This window comes from Chiloscyllium punctatum, chromosome 2, assembly GCF_047496795.1.
Source record: "Chiloscyllium punctatum isolate Juve2018m chromosome 2, sChiPun1.3, whole genome shotgun sequence".
NCBI classification, from domain to species: domain Eukaryota; kingdom Metazoa; phylum Chordata; class Chondrichthyes; order Orectolobiformes; family Hemiscylliidae; genus Chiloscyllium; species Chiloscyllium punctatum.
Window position 1 is genome coordinate 104,697,121 of NC_092740.1, and position 16,747 is coordinate 104,713,867.

The following is a 16,747-nucleotide window of genomic DNA, read 5'->3' on the forward strand; positions in this document are numbered from 1 at the left end:
GGTTAGGGGTAAATATATGGTAGGGGAATGGGTTTGGGTGGGTTACTCTTCGGAGGGGCTGTGTGAACTTGTTGGGCCAAAGGGCCTGCTTCCACACTGTAGGGATTCTATGATCTTTTATGATCTAAAAACTATTAACAAACCTGAGCCCCTTTTTCTTAACTAATCACTATCTGACCACAACTCTATAGAAATGCTGCTCCAAAACACAATTTCTAAACATTAAATTAACTTAATCTCTCAAAGTCCTTACAATCTCCCTGTGCCATCTTCCTTTTGGTCTTCTAAACCTGCTGTTTCCTTCCATCCTTCCAATTCTGATGTCTTCTCTCTGGGTCGTCTTCTAAGATTTTTTTTACTGAGTATATTTTTGTATAAAATTCCCTGGTACCTTTAATTGAGAATACTTTGAGATTTCTTTCAGAGCAGGACAGGGCTAGTGGCTCCCTTTCTGTGGCAGTTTCTCTTCAATGATTTCCAAAAACACTTGTTTTTAATAACCCTGATTAAACCTGAAATTCTAGTGTTGGTTTCAGGCTGTCAACATCATCAGATTTAAAATTCGATTAGCTTTGAAGGGCTAAGTGTTTGGTTTAAAACAATTGGTCAGATTTGAAATGTTGTCAAAACAGTAACCAAAGCTTAGGTATCCACTTAATAGTCAGAGAGTCATAGAGAATTATAGAATGGAAACACATTTTTGGTCCACCTCATCCATGTCGACCAGACCTAATCTAGGTCTAAATTAATCTAGTCCCATTTTACAGCAGCTGGCTCATATCTCTCCAAAACCTTCCTATTCATATACACAGCCAGAAGCCTTTTAAATGTTGCAATTACACCAGCCTCCACCACTTCCTCTGACAGCTCATTCCATATAAGTAACATCGTCGGCGTGAAAAAAGTTGTCCCATAGGTCTCTTTTATATCTTTCCCCTCTCACCCTAAGCCTATGCCCTCTAGTTCTGGACTCCCTATCCCAGGGAAAAGACCTTGTCTATTTATCCTATCCAAGCCTTTCATGATTTCATAGACGTCTATAATGTCACCCGTTAACCTCCGACATTGCAGGGAAAACAGCCCCAACCTCTCCCTATAGCTCAAATCCTCCAACCCTGGCAACATCCTTGCAAATCCTTTCTGAACCTTTCAAGTTTCACAATATCTTTCCAATAGGAAGAAAACCAGGATTGCACACAATATTCCGAATCAACGTCCTGTACTACCACAACATGACCTCCCAACTCCAATAAAGGAAACCATACCGAACACCTTCTTTAATTATTACATGTGTCTACCTTGGAATAGCCTATATCCCAGATGCTCTACATACTGTTAGCATTTGTTGTACCTTGAGCTGGGAATAGCACTTTCTGTCTTAAAGGGAACAATGCATTCTTTTCAACTCACTATTATTTTATCTGGATTCATAACAGCTGTGACGGGAGTGGGGGAGTGGTGGTGTGGGGGTCAGGCTAGTCGTTTAGGGCCAACCAACAACATTCAGTGAAACTGTCACCTAGTCTATGTTTGGTCTTGCCAATGTAGAGAGGACCACATCGGGAGCACCGGATGCAGTTCATTAGATTGGAGGAGATACAGGTGAACCTGTGTCTCACCTGGAAGGATTGTTTGGGGCCCTGGATGGGGGTAAGGGAGGTGGTGTATGGGAAGGTGTTGCACCTTTTTCGGTTACAGGGAAAGGTACTGGGGGTGGGAATGGTTGGTAGGGAGTGTGGCGCAAACCAGGGAGTTGTGAAGGGAAAGTTCCTTGCAGACAACAGAGAGGGATGGGGAGGAGAAGGTGTTCTGAGTGGTCGGGTCTAATTGGAAGTATTTGGGGATGATACGTTGGATGTGGAGGCTGGTCTGGTGAAAAGTGAGGACAAGGCAAACCCTATCTTCATTATGTGGGGTGGTGGGGATTTAGAGCAGTGGAGCAGGGAATGGAGGAGATGCGGTGGGGGTAAAGAATGTTATTGGAAATAGGAGGACATCTTGGATGTGTGAGAGTGGAACATCCCCTCATCAGAGCAAATGCAATGGAAACTGAGGAATTGAGAAAATGAGATGGAGTTTTTGTAGGATAGAGGGTGGGAGGATGTGTAGACCAGGTAAAAACGGGGGATATGGGTTTATAGTAAATATCAGATTGTAAACTTGCTGGGGATGAAAACAGATATGTCAAGAAAGGGGGGGAGGTGTACAGGTGAATTTGAGGGCAAGGTGGAAGTTGTGGGCGAAGTCAATGAAGTTCAGCCTGGGTGCAGGATGTAGCACTGATGCAGTCATCCATGTAACAGTGGAAGAGTTGGGGAACAGTAGCAGTGTACGCGCTGTTCACCACGACCAATAAAGAGGCCCAGCGAGTGCCCATGGCCATCCCGTGGATTTGGAGAAAGTGGGAGGAATCAATGGAAAGGCTATTGAGGGTAAGGACTAATTTGGTGAGATGAAGGAAGGTATTCCTGGTGAGGGACTGGGATGGGTTTGTTGGAGAGGAAAAAGCTCAGGGTCTGCAGGCTGTCATTGTGGGCTATGGACATGTATAACGACTGCAAATACATTGTGAAGATGAAGTACTGGGGTCCAGGGAACTTGAAGGTTCTGAGGAGGTCGATTGTGGTTTGTGTTCCCCTAGTGTAGGTAGGAAGTGCTTCGACCAAGGGTGAGAGAACAGAGCCGAGGTAGGATGAAATGAGTTTGATGGGGGCAGACTTGGACTGACAAGTGGCAACTAACATTCATACTACGCAAATGCCAGGCTATGACCATCACTAATAAGAGAAAATCTAACCACCCCACTTTGCCATTTAATGGTGTTACCTTCACTGAATCTCCCACTATCAACATCCTGGGAGATTTCATTGATCAGAAACTTAACTGGGCTCACCACATAAACATAATGGCTACAAGAACAGGTCAGATGCTGGGAATACTGCGGGGAATAACTCATCTCATGACTCCCCAAAGTCTGTCCACCATCGATAAGGCCCAAGCCAGGATTGTGATGGAATACACCCCACTTGCCTGGATGAGAGCACCCCAAACGATACTCAAGAAGCTTGTCACCATCTAGAAGAAAGCAGTCCACTTGATTGGCACTGCGTTCACTCCCTCTTCCACTGATGCTCAGTGGCAGCAGTGTACTAGCTACAAGATGGACTGCATAAATTCACCAAAGATCCTCACACAGCACCTTCCAAATCAATGACTACTTCCATCCAGAAGGATAAAGGCAGCAGATATATGGGAACACCAGAACCTTCAAGCTCCCCTCCAAGCCACTCACCATCCTGACTTGGAAATATATTATTCCTTCACTGTTGCTGGGTCAGAGTTCTGGAATTCCTTCCCTAATGGCATTGTGGACAGGTGGACTGCAATGGTTCAAGAAAGCAGCTCACCACCATTTTCTCAAGGGCAACTAGGGACAGGCAATGAATGCTGGCCAGCCAGTGACGCCCACATCCCACAAAATGAACAAATGAAAAAAGCTGCAATGAGAAGGCTCACTCAGTTTAGAATTTGAAAAGGATTGTTCAGTAATGTAAGAGGTTTCTTAGGTAACAAATAATGAATGTCTTAAGTTCTGTGGAATGTGTCCTTTCACACATATTTGATTACAATTTTCCATCATTGCTCATTCCATTCCTCCAAGGGTATTCAGGTGTTCTGTTGTTATTTCAGGAACCTTTGTGGCTTAGTGAGGTGCCCTTCTGCCTTTGAGCCAGGAGGTCTAGGTTCAAGACCCACTCCAGAACTTGGTGACCACAGAATGATGTGGCCATGCAGGTTTATTACCAACTTGTAAATCATCTTGATTTGCCTTCAGCAGGTGGTAGGAGTGGGAGAGTCTCCTGATCAGCCATGCTTGATGTGGAATGATGCTCTTCAAGTTACAACTTCTGGTAATAAACTATGAGCTGTTTCAGGAGAAACTAGCTATGGAAACAGACACAGGCATATGGTTTGTTAGACTCAAGTGTCACTAGATACAGGCATGTGCCAAAATTATTACTTGTAATTTATACTTAGATCCTTTCCTTTGTAAAAATTTCAAACCTTTCTTTACCTGTTGCAATTTTTAACCCATTATTTGTCTCAATTCTGAGCAATTCCACGATTTGGATCATCACAGTTTATGTATTTTGTCCATATACTGCATCTCTTCTGAAAAATCCTTTCCATCTTTGTCTTTTAGGCACTCTTTATTATCTTTCTGTCCACCTGTCAACAGTTTCCCTTTCTGGTGCACAACTCTTGTTTCCTTCTAACTCTAGTACTTCATCTCAAATCTCATTAACTTAGTCGAATGATATATATATATATATATATATTTTCTTTATCATTTCAACATACTCAGATATGTTTCTTTTCCTTCCCCTATCATCATTGCAACTCCTGTCTGTTTCTGATTTCTGTGTTTGACACCCCTAAAACCAAAAAGGCTTTAGAAAGATTATCAAAGCTGGAGTTGTATACTCTATGGTAGGGTCCTGGGGAGTGTTAGTGAACAAAGAGACCTTAGGGTGCAGGGACATTGCTCCTTGAAGGTAGAGTTGCAGGTAGACAGGGTAGTGAAGTAGGAATTTGGTTCACTTGCCTTTATTGATTGGCGATTTGAGTATAGGAATTGGAATGCCATTTTATGGGCACTTTTAGAATACTGCATTCAATTCTGGTTTTCCTGCAAAAGAAATGATGCTGTTAAACTTGAAAGGATGCAGAAAAGACTTACAAGGATTTGAGCTGTAGGGAGAGGCTGAATAGGCTGGGACTACTTTCCCTGGAGCATTGGAGGCTGAGAGGTGTCTTTGTAGAGGTTATAAAATCATCAGAGGCATGGATAGAACAAGGTCTTTTTCCCCATGGCATAGATGTTCAAAACTAGAGGGCATAGGTTTAAGATGAGGGGGAAATGATATAAAAGGGACCTCAGGGACAACATTTTCACACAGAGGATGGTGCATGTATGGAATGAACTGGCAGAGAAAGTGGTGGAGTTGTGTACAATTACAACATTTAAATGACATCTGGATGAGTACATGAATGGGAAGGATTTAGAGGGATGTGGACCAAATGTTGCCAAATGGGACTAGATTAATTTAGGATATCTGTAAGATTTACAAGGATGTTGCCAGGGTTGAAGGATTTGAGCATAAGGAGAGGTTGACTAGGCTAGGGCTGTTTTCCCTGGCTGAGGGGTGACCTTACAGAGGTTTATAAAATCATGAGGGACATGGATAGGATAAATAAACAAAGTATTTTCCCTGGGCTGGGGGAGTCCAGAACTAGAGGGCATAGGTTTAGGGTGAGGGGAAAGATATAAAGGAGACCTGAGGGGCAACCTTTTTACACAGAGGGTGGTACGTACGTGTATGGAATGAGATGCCAGAGGAAGTGGTGGAGACTGGTACAATTGGAACATTTAAAAGGCATCTGGATGGGTATACGAATAGGAAGGGTTTGGAGGGATATGGGTCAGGTGCTGGCAGATGGGACTAGATTGGGTTGGGATATCTGATCGGCATGGACAGGTTGGACTGAAGTGTCTGTTTCTGTGCTGTACATCTCCATGACTCTATGGTCAGCATGTACAAGTTGGACCGAAGGGTCTGTTTCCATGCTGTGCAACCTATGATTCTTATGGCTTTATAAGGTGAACCAGAGGGCTTTAAATAATACTAATGATTTATCATTATTTTGCTGCCTCCCACTTTTGTGATACGTAACATGTTCTATTTTACTGTGTTTCAGCATGCGGTAAACTATCTGAAAGTGGCATACATGCCTCCTATACAGGATATTGGGCCAGATCCACAGCACGTTCAATTTCTCTTTTCAGTCAGTAATCAACATGGTGGCACATTAATTGGCCTTTGCTTCAATATTACAGTTCTCCCAGTTGACAATCAAGCACCAGAGGTAGGCAACCACATGAAAGTATGTTGAAGTTACTGGGTCTCTTTTGCCATTTTATAAATTATTCTCGCTAATTGCCATAATTTTGATACAGTGATCTCAATACTAGTAAGCTGTTGTGAACACAAAGGTCAATAAATTGAGCCTTCTAGTATTGGATTGACTCAATTGTCAGCAAATAACTGTGCAGATCAGAGTTTTAGAATACTGCATTCAAAGATTAGTTTTGTGGACCTCAGTGGATTATTGCCCAGGACCACATAAAACTAGTTTCAAACTGACCTATTGCCTGTGTCTAACATAAGGTTCTCCAAAAGGTGGCATTTGAGGTCTTTCCTGGTTACACTTTTTCAATTGTCACCCCTTCATTGATAACAACAGACCAATAAGAACTTGACCCCACTTTGAAGGCAAGTGAAAAGATGTGAATGTTGACTAGATTTGTCTTTTTCTTCTCTGCTTATTGGTTCATTGAAGAGATATAAACTGATTGTGTAAGTGCGTTACCTACACTGAAGATCAGGATTAAAGACAAAGTGTGAGAGAAACTCAGCAGATCTGGCAGCATTTCTGGAAAGATAGGTACAGAATTGATGTTTTATTTAGAATATAACATTTTATCTGAACTATGGAACAGTCATAGAATCATAGAATCCTTATAGTGTGGAAAGAGGCCATTTAGCCCTTCGAGTCCTCACCAACCCTCCAAAGAGCATCCCATCCGACTCACCCTCTACCCTAACCCATAACCCTGCATTTACTATAGTTAATCCATCTAACCTATATATCCCTGGACACTATGGGCAATTTAACACAGCCAATCCACTGAACCTGCATATCTTTGGACTGTGGGAGGAAACTGGAGCATCTGGCAGAAACCCAGGCAGACATGAGGAAAATGTGCAAATTTGCCCAGGGGTGAATCAAACCTGGGTCTCTGGCTGTGTGAATGCAGCAGTGCTAATCAGTTGTGCCAAGTCATGTTTGAGTCAAAACATTAATTTTTGTTTTTCTCTTTCTTTACAGCTACTGCTGACCTGATGAGCTAGTTGTGTACTGAAAATGTGTTGCTGGAAAAGCGCAGCAGGTCAGGCAGCATCCAAGGAGCAGGAGAACTCACGTTTCGGTCATGCTCAAGCCCGGAACATTGATTCTCCTGTTCCTTGGATGCTGCCTGACCTGCTGCGCTTTTCCAGTAACACATTTTCAGCTCTGATCTCCAGCATCTGCAGTCCTCACTTTCTCCTCGAACTAGTTGTGTAGTCTCACTACTCCTGTTACAACATAAACACATTCCAATTTCTATACTGGCAGAAAGTATTTGTGCAACTATTAAAAGAGCAGTGATTAAATGGACAACTTCACTAGTCCGTCATCAGCTAGCTGTGTCAGGAGATATCAACACAGTTACTATCATGTTGAGTTTGGTGAAAATTACCACATAAATTAAGTTTTGGATTACTGACCATACAGTGCAACAGTGCATCATGCTGTGGATGGTAGTTATCCACTCTCGGACAACTCTCTGTGTGGAGTTTGCACGTACTCACCATGTTTGTGTGGATTTCACCTGGATGTTCTGGTTTCCTCCCACAGTCCAAAGAGTTAGGTAGATTAGCCATGCTAAATTGCCAATAGTATCTAGGGATGGCCTGGCTTGTTGGAATACAGGGGTAGGATGGGATGTTCTTCAGACGATTAATGTGGACTTGATGAGCTGAATAACCTGCTTCCCACACTGTAGAGATTCTGTGAATCAATGATTCAACCCATACATCTTTTGTTTCTGTTGTTCAAATTCTGGATGGAGATGGTGATATGTGCAGGTAAGAACGCACAAATGAAAAATGGGAACATTGTTCCTAAATGAATATTCTTAAAAGATCTGGCTAAGGCAAACTCAGTTATGCTAAATTTCTTAAACTGTTAGCTTCCTCTTTCCACTGGTACATGAGAATATAGACTTACTGAAAAAATGGGATTGAGGATATTAAGTCAAGTCAATTTTAAAATAATATTTATGATAAATTATCCAGCTTTGTTCAACACATGGCATCGTGATATAATAGAACTGTACTGAGGAAGATTATTAAAACTAAATCCAAAATAAAATAAATTTAACTTTTTTTGTTTAAACATTGACCAACTTGTATTGCTTGAGGTTTTCACTTGACTCTTTACAGCTGAAAATTATTATAAGGACTGTTATAATGAGTAATGCAGGTTGTGTGTTTTGCAACACTTGGCAACAATACTGCATTTCATTATATCATCAATCATTGTATGGAGCTTTGTCTTAAGAATCATTGATTCATTCAAAATCCACATGACAGCCTTAATTCAAGTATGGAACAAAAGAGCTGAACTTCAGAGGGGAAATGAGACCAACTACTCTTGACATCAAGGTCGCCTTTGACCAATACGGCATCAAAGATCCCTAGCAAAATTACAGTCAATGGAATTGGAGAGAAATCTATATGCTGGTTGGAGTCATACCTGGCAGAACGGAAGATGATTTCAGTCAAGGAACTTGAAACGTTAACTTTGAGTTTCTCCACCAACTTTTATTTTTGTTTCAAATCTCCAGCATCCACAATTCTTTTTTTATTATGCGGAGGTAGAGAGTTGAGGTTATTGGAGATCTGTCATGTCAGCTCCAAGATGTCTCTGCCGGAATTCCTAAGGGTAGAATCCTGAACCTAATCGTCTTCAGTTACTTAATCAATTATCCTTCCCTATCTTAAGTTCAGAAATGGGCGTGTTTTTCAATGACTGCACAATGAACAATGCCATTAATGATTCTTCAGGTACTGAAGCAATACATGTTCACATGCTGCAGGACCTGGAAAAAAAAACAGATTTGGGCTGATGAGTGGCAAGTTACATACAAACAATCAAGTACCAGGCAATGACCATCTCCAACAAGGGTGAATCTAACTATTATCAATGTTACCATTGCTGAATCCCCCACTTAATATCTTGAGGCTTACAATTGACCAGAAACTGAACTGGATAAGCTATAAAATGCAATTGGCTACAAGAGCAGGTCAGAGGCTGCAAGGAGTAACTTACTTCCTGTCTCTCCCAAGCCAGACCACCATCTACAAGTCAGGACTGTAATGGAATATTCCCCACTTGCCTAGATGAGTGAATAATCAAGAAGCTCAATATCATTAAGGACAAAGCAGATGGTGCGATTGACATCACATCCACAAAAGTTCACTCTCCATCAATGACACTCAGTTGTAGAAGTGTGCACCATCTACAACATGGACTACAGAAATTCATCATGCCTCCTTAGACATCCCCTTGCAATCCAATGAATACTGACATTTAGAGGAGAAGGGCAGCACACATGTAAGAATGCCCATATTTGCAAGCCCACACATTATTCTGAACTGGAAATATATCACTGCTCCTTCAGTGTTGCTACATCAAAATCGCAGAACTCCCTTCCAATGGCACTGTGGGAGTAGTTGCACCAGCTTGACTGCAGCAGTTCAAGAAGGCATCTGACCAGCATCTTCACAAGGGCAATTAGGGATCGGCATTAAATGCTGACCCAGCTAATGATGTTCACATCCCATGAATGAATTAAAGTAATGACCAAAAAAAAGCTGTTTTATTCACTGCCTCCTGGAAAATATCCCCACGTTATGCATCAGTGGATGATATGGTCACAATGAGTTTTGAGTGTTGTACGTAAATAACAGAACCTCAAATATAATGTAAGAGTTAAATTGAGTGGATTGTGAGTTATAACATAACATAATTGGGCTAGAATATAACAGCTCAATTGGCTACATGGAGAATATGCATTGTCTCTTACTGTTAACTAATTAACCTTAAATTTCCCCTAGATTCTCCAGGTGTAACTCTGAGATTACCCACATATTTCACCCCATGTCATTTCTTTATTTCTTTGTCTGATTTAGCTGTTCTCCTATTGGAGGATCACCTTGGAAATGTCAGATAATAGTTTCTTCTTACTCTGCAAGCAAGTAATGAAAATGAAAAATGGCTTTTCCATTTTATTTCAGATCTTGACAAAGCAATTGGATGTTGAGGAAGGAGGTGTAGGTCAGATTACAGTGGATCATATTCTGGTGATGGATGTGGACACAAAAGATCACCAGATCAAGATTGTGCTTCAGAAACAACCAGTACATGGAGTAGTCAAAGTGGATGGTGATCCCATGATTGAAGGGGACACCTTCAATCTAGAAGACCTTGGGCAGTTAAAAATTAGGTGAGATATCTTTGCTGTTGTGTGATGGCCCATTATCAATTTTATTGGACAGCAATGATCAGAGGTATTTTTGGCAGAAATACATTGAGGAAAATTGAAATGGTTTTAATTTCCTTTCATATTTGGCAACAAAAGTTTAAAGTTAGTCCATAACGCTGATCTAAAACATATAACTTTTTGCCTGGTGTGAGGCTGATCAATGATTAGGAAGTCTCCTAAGCCCAGCTGCAAAACCATGCAAGCTGACAGAGTCAATGGAGTACCTGATAATAAATTTGCAGGGAGAATAGGAGAGCAGTAGTGCTGAGTAGAAAGGTGAGAGGGAGAGTAGGATTGGGGAATTGGAGTTTCTGTTATTAAGGAGGTAGTGGTAAGGTTTCTTTTGACAGGAAATCTGGAGGATGCCATGCAAGATATAGAGCCATGCCTGAGGTGGCAGTAGGTGAGTGGGAAGGTTGAAGATCACTGAAAGTTTGGGACAATGATTAGTGAGAGCAGAGGACCTAAAAGAGTTGAAGTAAAAGAGATGACAAGAGAAGATCCTGGGAATGTTGGAGAGAAAAGCAAATAAAGAGAGAAAATGTGTATGGTTAATCATTTTACATCATCACTGCAAAGAAAATATTTTCCTTTCATTTGCAGCCCATTTATCTGATTAGAATAACGGCTAATAAAAGGTATTTGCCCACTTCTTTTTCATAAGAAGCAGTCTTGGTTGAAGTGCTTTATTAAAAATTTTACCCATGTAAGACAGCACAAATATTGTTTGTTCTGCATGGTACCTCATTTTACAGAAACTGTCAGTATGTCACATTGGAGATAATTTTGAAATTCCATTAGAGGATGGCTTGAGTAATGTAGGAAGGTAAAATCTTGACAATTTCACATTTGGTGTCACCCTGCCTTGAAACTGTCCACTTCTAATTTAGACAAATTCTGGACAAGGGAGGGGTGATCAATTTGCTTTCAGGAGACTATGAATGTTTCAAATAAGGCTTCCCTCTTTAAAAAGCTTTAAATTTCCTGCAATCAGATGTGTTCTTCCACACTGTAGGCTGTCAGGCAGAACAGAAGGTACATGCATTTATAGCACTGCTTGTGGGTCAGGATTGTTCAAAGTCTTTCCTCCAGTCACAGCTCTGTAGAGTCAAACTATGCCACCATCCATTATTCAGCCTAATCCCAAGTCTTCCTATGGTCAATTGTGAACATTACCCTGACCTCACTGCAACCATGATTTCTCTGCAACTCTCAACATCCCCAAAACCTTATCACTCACCCTTCTATGATTCCTCCATTCATCCCATAAACTCCCACTATGATTTCTCCTGCAAACATTCCCTTCACTGCCTACACACCCTGTGCACTCTGTCCCATGGCTGTGATCTTTTGCCCCAGAATTCCCCCACAACAACTCATATTCAGTCTAGCTTTTGGATGGAAAACCTGGGAACAAATGCAAACAATCTCTAATTAAAACAATGGCATTCAGGATGATGCATATTTCAGTATTTCTTGATCTTAAATCATTAAGCTACCCAATCACTCTTATTCCCCCAAATTTTGGCATTAATAAATATTGGGCTATTAAATCTGCATTGAGTCATAGAGATATACAGCATGGAAACAGACCCTTATAGTCCAACTCATCCATGCCAAACGTATCCCAATCTAATCTAGTCCCACTTGTCAGCACCCAGCCCATATCCCTCCAAACCCTTCCCAATCATATGACCTGTCAGATGCCTTTTAAATGTTGCAATTATACTTGTCTCCACCACTTCCTCTGACAGCACATTTCATACATGTACCACCCTCAGTGTGAAAATGTTGCCCATTAGGTCTCTTATATATCTTTCCCCTCTCACGCTAAACCTTGCTCTCTAGTTCTGGACTTCCCCCACCCCCAGGAAAAGACTTTGTCTATTTATCCTATCCATGGCCCGGATGATTTTATAAACCTCTATAAGGTCACCCCTCAGCCTCCGACACTCCAGGGAAAACAGCCCCAGCCTATTCAACCTCTCCCTATAGCTCAAATCCTCCAACCCTGGCAACATCCTTGTAATTCTTGTGATTATCAATGAGGGATGAGATATGAGGCAGAGGCAGAGTGGGGTGAAAGACAGAGAGTGGAGGGATGGGATGCTGGGGAGAGGAGCATGAGTTAGATGTCAAAGTGGAGGGGTGTAAGCCAAAGTGGAAAGGGCATGAGACAAAGAGTAAAGTGAGTTAAAGTGGAGGGAAAAGGGGGTCAATGAGGCAAAATAGTGGATGGGACATGAGGGCAGGGCAGAGGAGTAGGGACAGGGTTGGGAGGTAGAAGGGGAGGGGTCTTACTCAATAGGGAGAGAAAAAGAAATCAGTGACACCGTAAGAAGGCCATGAATGAGCTGGCTGAATAAGGACCGTTGCTTTGTTTCCCCCTTTTCACTGTCTAAGGATCTAAGTTTTTAAAATTTTTAGGAGAAGTATGGAATTCAGAATGACCTAAAAATCAACGCTATGGCCCTTAAGTTATATGGCTTTGTTTTATCTGAGTTCATAAAGTCAGTGAGCACCCACATGGGCCCCAGCTATGCCTGCCTCTTTGTAGGATATGTGGAACAGTCCATCTTCCACAGCTACACTGGCACCACCCCCCCACCTTTTCCTCCGCTACATCGATGACTGTATCGGCGCTGCCTCGTGCGCCCACGAGGAGATTGAGCAGTTCATCCACTTTTCACCCTGACCTCAAATTCACCTGGACCATCTCAGACTCCTCCCTCCCCTTCCTAGATCTTTCCATTTCCATCTCGGGTGACCGAATTGACACGGACATTTACTATAAACTGACCGACTCCCACAGCTACCTAGACTACACCTCCTCCCACCCCGCCCCCTGTAAAAACGCCATCCCATATTCCCAATTCCTTCGTCTCCGCTGCATCTGCTCCCAGGAGGACCAGTTCCAAAACCGTAACACCCAGATGGCCTCCTTCTTCAAGGACCGCAATTTCCCCCCAGACATAGTCGACGGTGCCCTCCACCTCATCTCTTCCACTTCCCGCTCCTCCGCCCTTGAGCCCCGCCCCTCCAACCGCCACCAGGACAGAACCCCACTGGTCCTCACCTACCACGCCACCAACCTCCATGTCCAGCGTATCATCCGCCGTCATTTCCGCCACCTCCAAACGGACCCCACTACCAGGGATATATTTCCTTCCCCTCCCCTATCAGCGTTCCGAAAAGACCACTCCCTCCATGACTCCCTCGTCAGGTCCACACCCCCCACCAACCCAACCTCCACTCCCGGCACCTTCCCCTACAACCGCAAGAAATGCAAAACTTGCGCCCACACCTCCCCCCTTACTTCCCTCCAAGGCCCCAAGGGACACTTCCATATCCATCACAAATTCACCTGCACCTCCACACACATTATCTATTGCATCCGCTGCACCCGATGTGGCCTCCTCTATATTAGGGAGACAGGCCGCCTACTTGCGGAACGTTTCAGAGAACACCTCTGGGACACCCGGACCAACCAACCCAACCACCCCGTAGCCCAACACTTCAACTCCCCCTCCCACTCCACCAAGGACATGCAGGTCCTTGGACTCCTCCATCGCCAAACCATGGCAACACGACAGTTGGAGGAAGAGCGCCTTGTCTTCCGCCTGGGAACCCTCGAACCACAAGGGATGAACTCAGATTTCTCCAGTTTCCTCATTTCCCCTCCCCCCACCTTGTCTCAGTCAAATCCCTCAAACTCAGCACCGCCTTCCTAATCTTCTTCCTGACCTCTCCGCCCCCACCCCACTCCGGCCTATCACCCTCACCTTGACCTCCCTCCACCTATCGCATTCCCAACGCCCCTCCCCCAAGTCTCTCCTCCCTACCTTTTATCTTAGCTTGCTGGACACACTTTCCTCATTCCTGAAAAAGGGCTTATGCCCGAAACGTCGATTCTCCTGTTCCTTGGATGCTGCCTGACCTGCTGCACTTTTCCAGCAACACATTTTCAGCTTCATAAAGTCAGTGTCTAGTGAAGGTTCTTTTTCACTGAAACAGATGCAGGCGAGTGCATCCTGACTGATGGTAGGATTTTGCGGCAAATTTCCTTTTCATAGCAGTTGAAGGGCACCAATAAGAGGTTAGTATAGTTATCAGGTAACAAAACAGGATTTCTTCCAGAACCAGGTTTCAAAGAGATCTAGTCCAACAGATTTATTTGAAAGCACTAGCTGTTCCTTCATTAGGTGGTTTTGTTACCTGATAACTAGGCCAATCTCTTATTGCTACCCCTTTAACTGCTATAAACCGCCTGATGAAGGAGCAGCGCTCTGAAAGCTAGTGCTTCCAAATAAACCTGTTGGACTATAACCTGGAGTTGTGTGATTTTTAACTTTGTACACCTCAGTCTAACACCGGCACCTCCGAATTAAATTAACTAGAAGCAGGTTCAGTTAAGCCTGGGGTGAGGTAATATTACCAGTTCATTTCTTAGTGGACTGAATCAATGTAAATAGCAAATGCCTCTTACAGGACTGATGCAAGTTTGTTCGTAAATTACAATCAAATTATATTTCAAAGTTGAGAGGCTAAATTTTATAGGAGCCCGAATGACAAGGGCATGAAATCTAGGATAATATTGTGAGAGATCCAGTGAGTCTCTTCTCAACACTGGGAACAGCTCATTGGATTTTCCAAGGCACACAAGCATCGAGATGAGATATTTGCTGTGCAGTGGTGAAATGCCTGCAGAAGGAATTTATTGCTTGGCATCAGTCTCATTAGCATTCCACTTCCTATCCTACCATTTCCCGTGAGGAAACTTAGACACAGCAATTCCTGGCATGAATGTCAGAGTGGGTACCTGGCAACTTCAACTCATTGCTTACTCCTCTGAGCTACCATCTTGGACCCCACAAAATAACAATCAGGCCTTGCTGCACTTTTTAACACCTGTCCAAGGATGCTAGCATCCAACCCATGCCTGCCTTGCAGGTCCCTCTTTTTCAATCCACTTTCATGATGATTCTTCAGTTTAAAGCTAAATTTCAGGGCATACTGACATTGAAATGTTACTGCAAGGATGCTCTTAGGGCCAGGCGTATATGTGCTTAAATCATTGAAGGTGGAAGGATGGGTTGAGGGAGCAGAAGGTGAAGCATATATCATTCAATTATAAAGCGAAATCTTTCATAGATTTGGATAAACCTAACCTGTTGACTTAAGAATATACAGACTGCATCTCTGACCCATTTTTTGATTCCTAGCAGGGTGGGTTTTACAGTACAGTTTATGAGTTTGAAGTTACGAGGGAGAAGTGTGGTGCAGGGACAAGCGAGTGAGAAGAGCCACATCTGTATTCAAGCTCCCTATCAGTGGTTAATGACCTTCTGAACCTTGCCCTTCACCTCCTTCACCACTTAGCCACCCTGCCAGCTCATGTCTCCTCAAATTATCCATGCTACCTCTTTGCACTTTATTTATCCTCTATGACCATATATTAATTGAAAATATTTTACATCTCTTTTGAGGGAAGGAGGAAGAAATGGACTTGTCACCACGTGCAAAAAGCCTCCTTATCTTTGATACTGAGAGAAAAAACACATTCTAACATGTATAAAACAAAATCCTGTAATCTTGTTATCTGACACACTAGAGAAATATTGAAAATAGAACCAGGAGTAGCCCCTTCAGTTCCTTGAGCCTTCTCTGCCATTCAATATAATCATGGCTGATCATCCAACTCAGTGGCTTTTTCCCACTTTCTCTCCATACCCTCTGATTCCTTTATGCCTAAGAACTATATCTAATTCCTTCTTCAAAATATTCAATATTTTGGCGTCAGCCACTACTCTGATGAAGAAATCTCTTCTCACCTCATTCCTAAGTGTTCTACCAAGTATCCTGAGACTGTTACCATGGTTCTTGACTTCCTGGTTAATGGGAACATTCTTTCTGCATTTACGTAGATCTTGGCCTGTTAGAATTTTGGGTCTTCTATTGGTTCACATTGGCTGAGTGGTTAGCACTGCTGCCTTATGGCGCCAGGGACCGAGCTTCGATTCCAGCCACAGGCTGTGTGGAGTTTGTACATTGTCCCCTTGTCCGTGTGGATTTCGTCCGGGTGGTCTGGTATTTTCCCCCAATCCAAAGAGGTTACGTGAATTGGCCATGCTAAATTGCCCATAATGTTCAGGGATGTGTAAGTTAGGTACATTAATCAGCAGTAAATGTAAAATATTAGGGTAGAGGAATGGGTCTGGGTGAGTTGCTTTTGGAGGGTCAGTGTGGACTTGTTGGGCCAAATGGCCTGTAGGGATTAGTAAGTTTTGAGAAGATTTGTAGCTCAGGTTGAGGTTCTGGATGTAGATTTGCTCGCTGAGCTGGAAGGTTCATTTTTAGATGTTTCGTCACCATATTAGGGAACATCTTCAGTGAGCAACCGGAACTCTATCAACAAACACATTGACTTGGACCCCATTTACCACCCCCTGAGAAAAAGAACAGGAAATGAACATACCAACCCAAAGAAACACAAACATATAAATAGAAAGCAGGAATTATCAGCAGTGCTTCATC

The 16,747-nt window shown here is 42.9% G+C and overlaps 1 protein-coding gene across 8 annotated transcripts in view; it reads left to right on the forward strand.

Annotated features, from left to right (window-relative positions):
* The window catches only part of frem1a (Fras1 related extracellular matrix 1a), a 377,121-nt gene that overhangs the window by 185,627 nt on the left and 174,747 nt on the right, over positions 1 to 16,747 (forward strand). For all 8 annotated transcript variants that reach the window (XM_072586891.1, XM_072586895.1, XM_072586892.1 and 5 more), the window contains 2 exons: positions 5,761 to 5,928; positions 9,966 to 10,174. In XM_072586891.1, the coding sequence (XP_072442992.1) occupies positions 5,761 to 5,928; positions 9,966 to 10,174 (377 nt within the window). The remainder of the gene's footprint in view (positions 1 to 5,760; positions 5,929 to 9,965; positions 10,175 to 16,747) is intronic.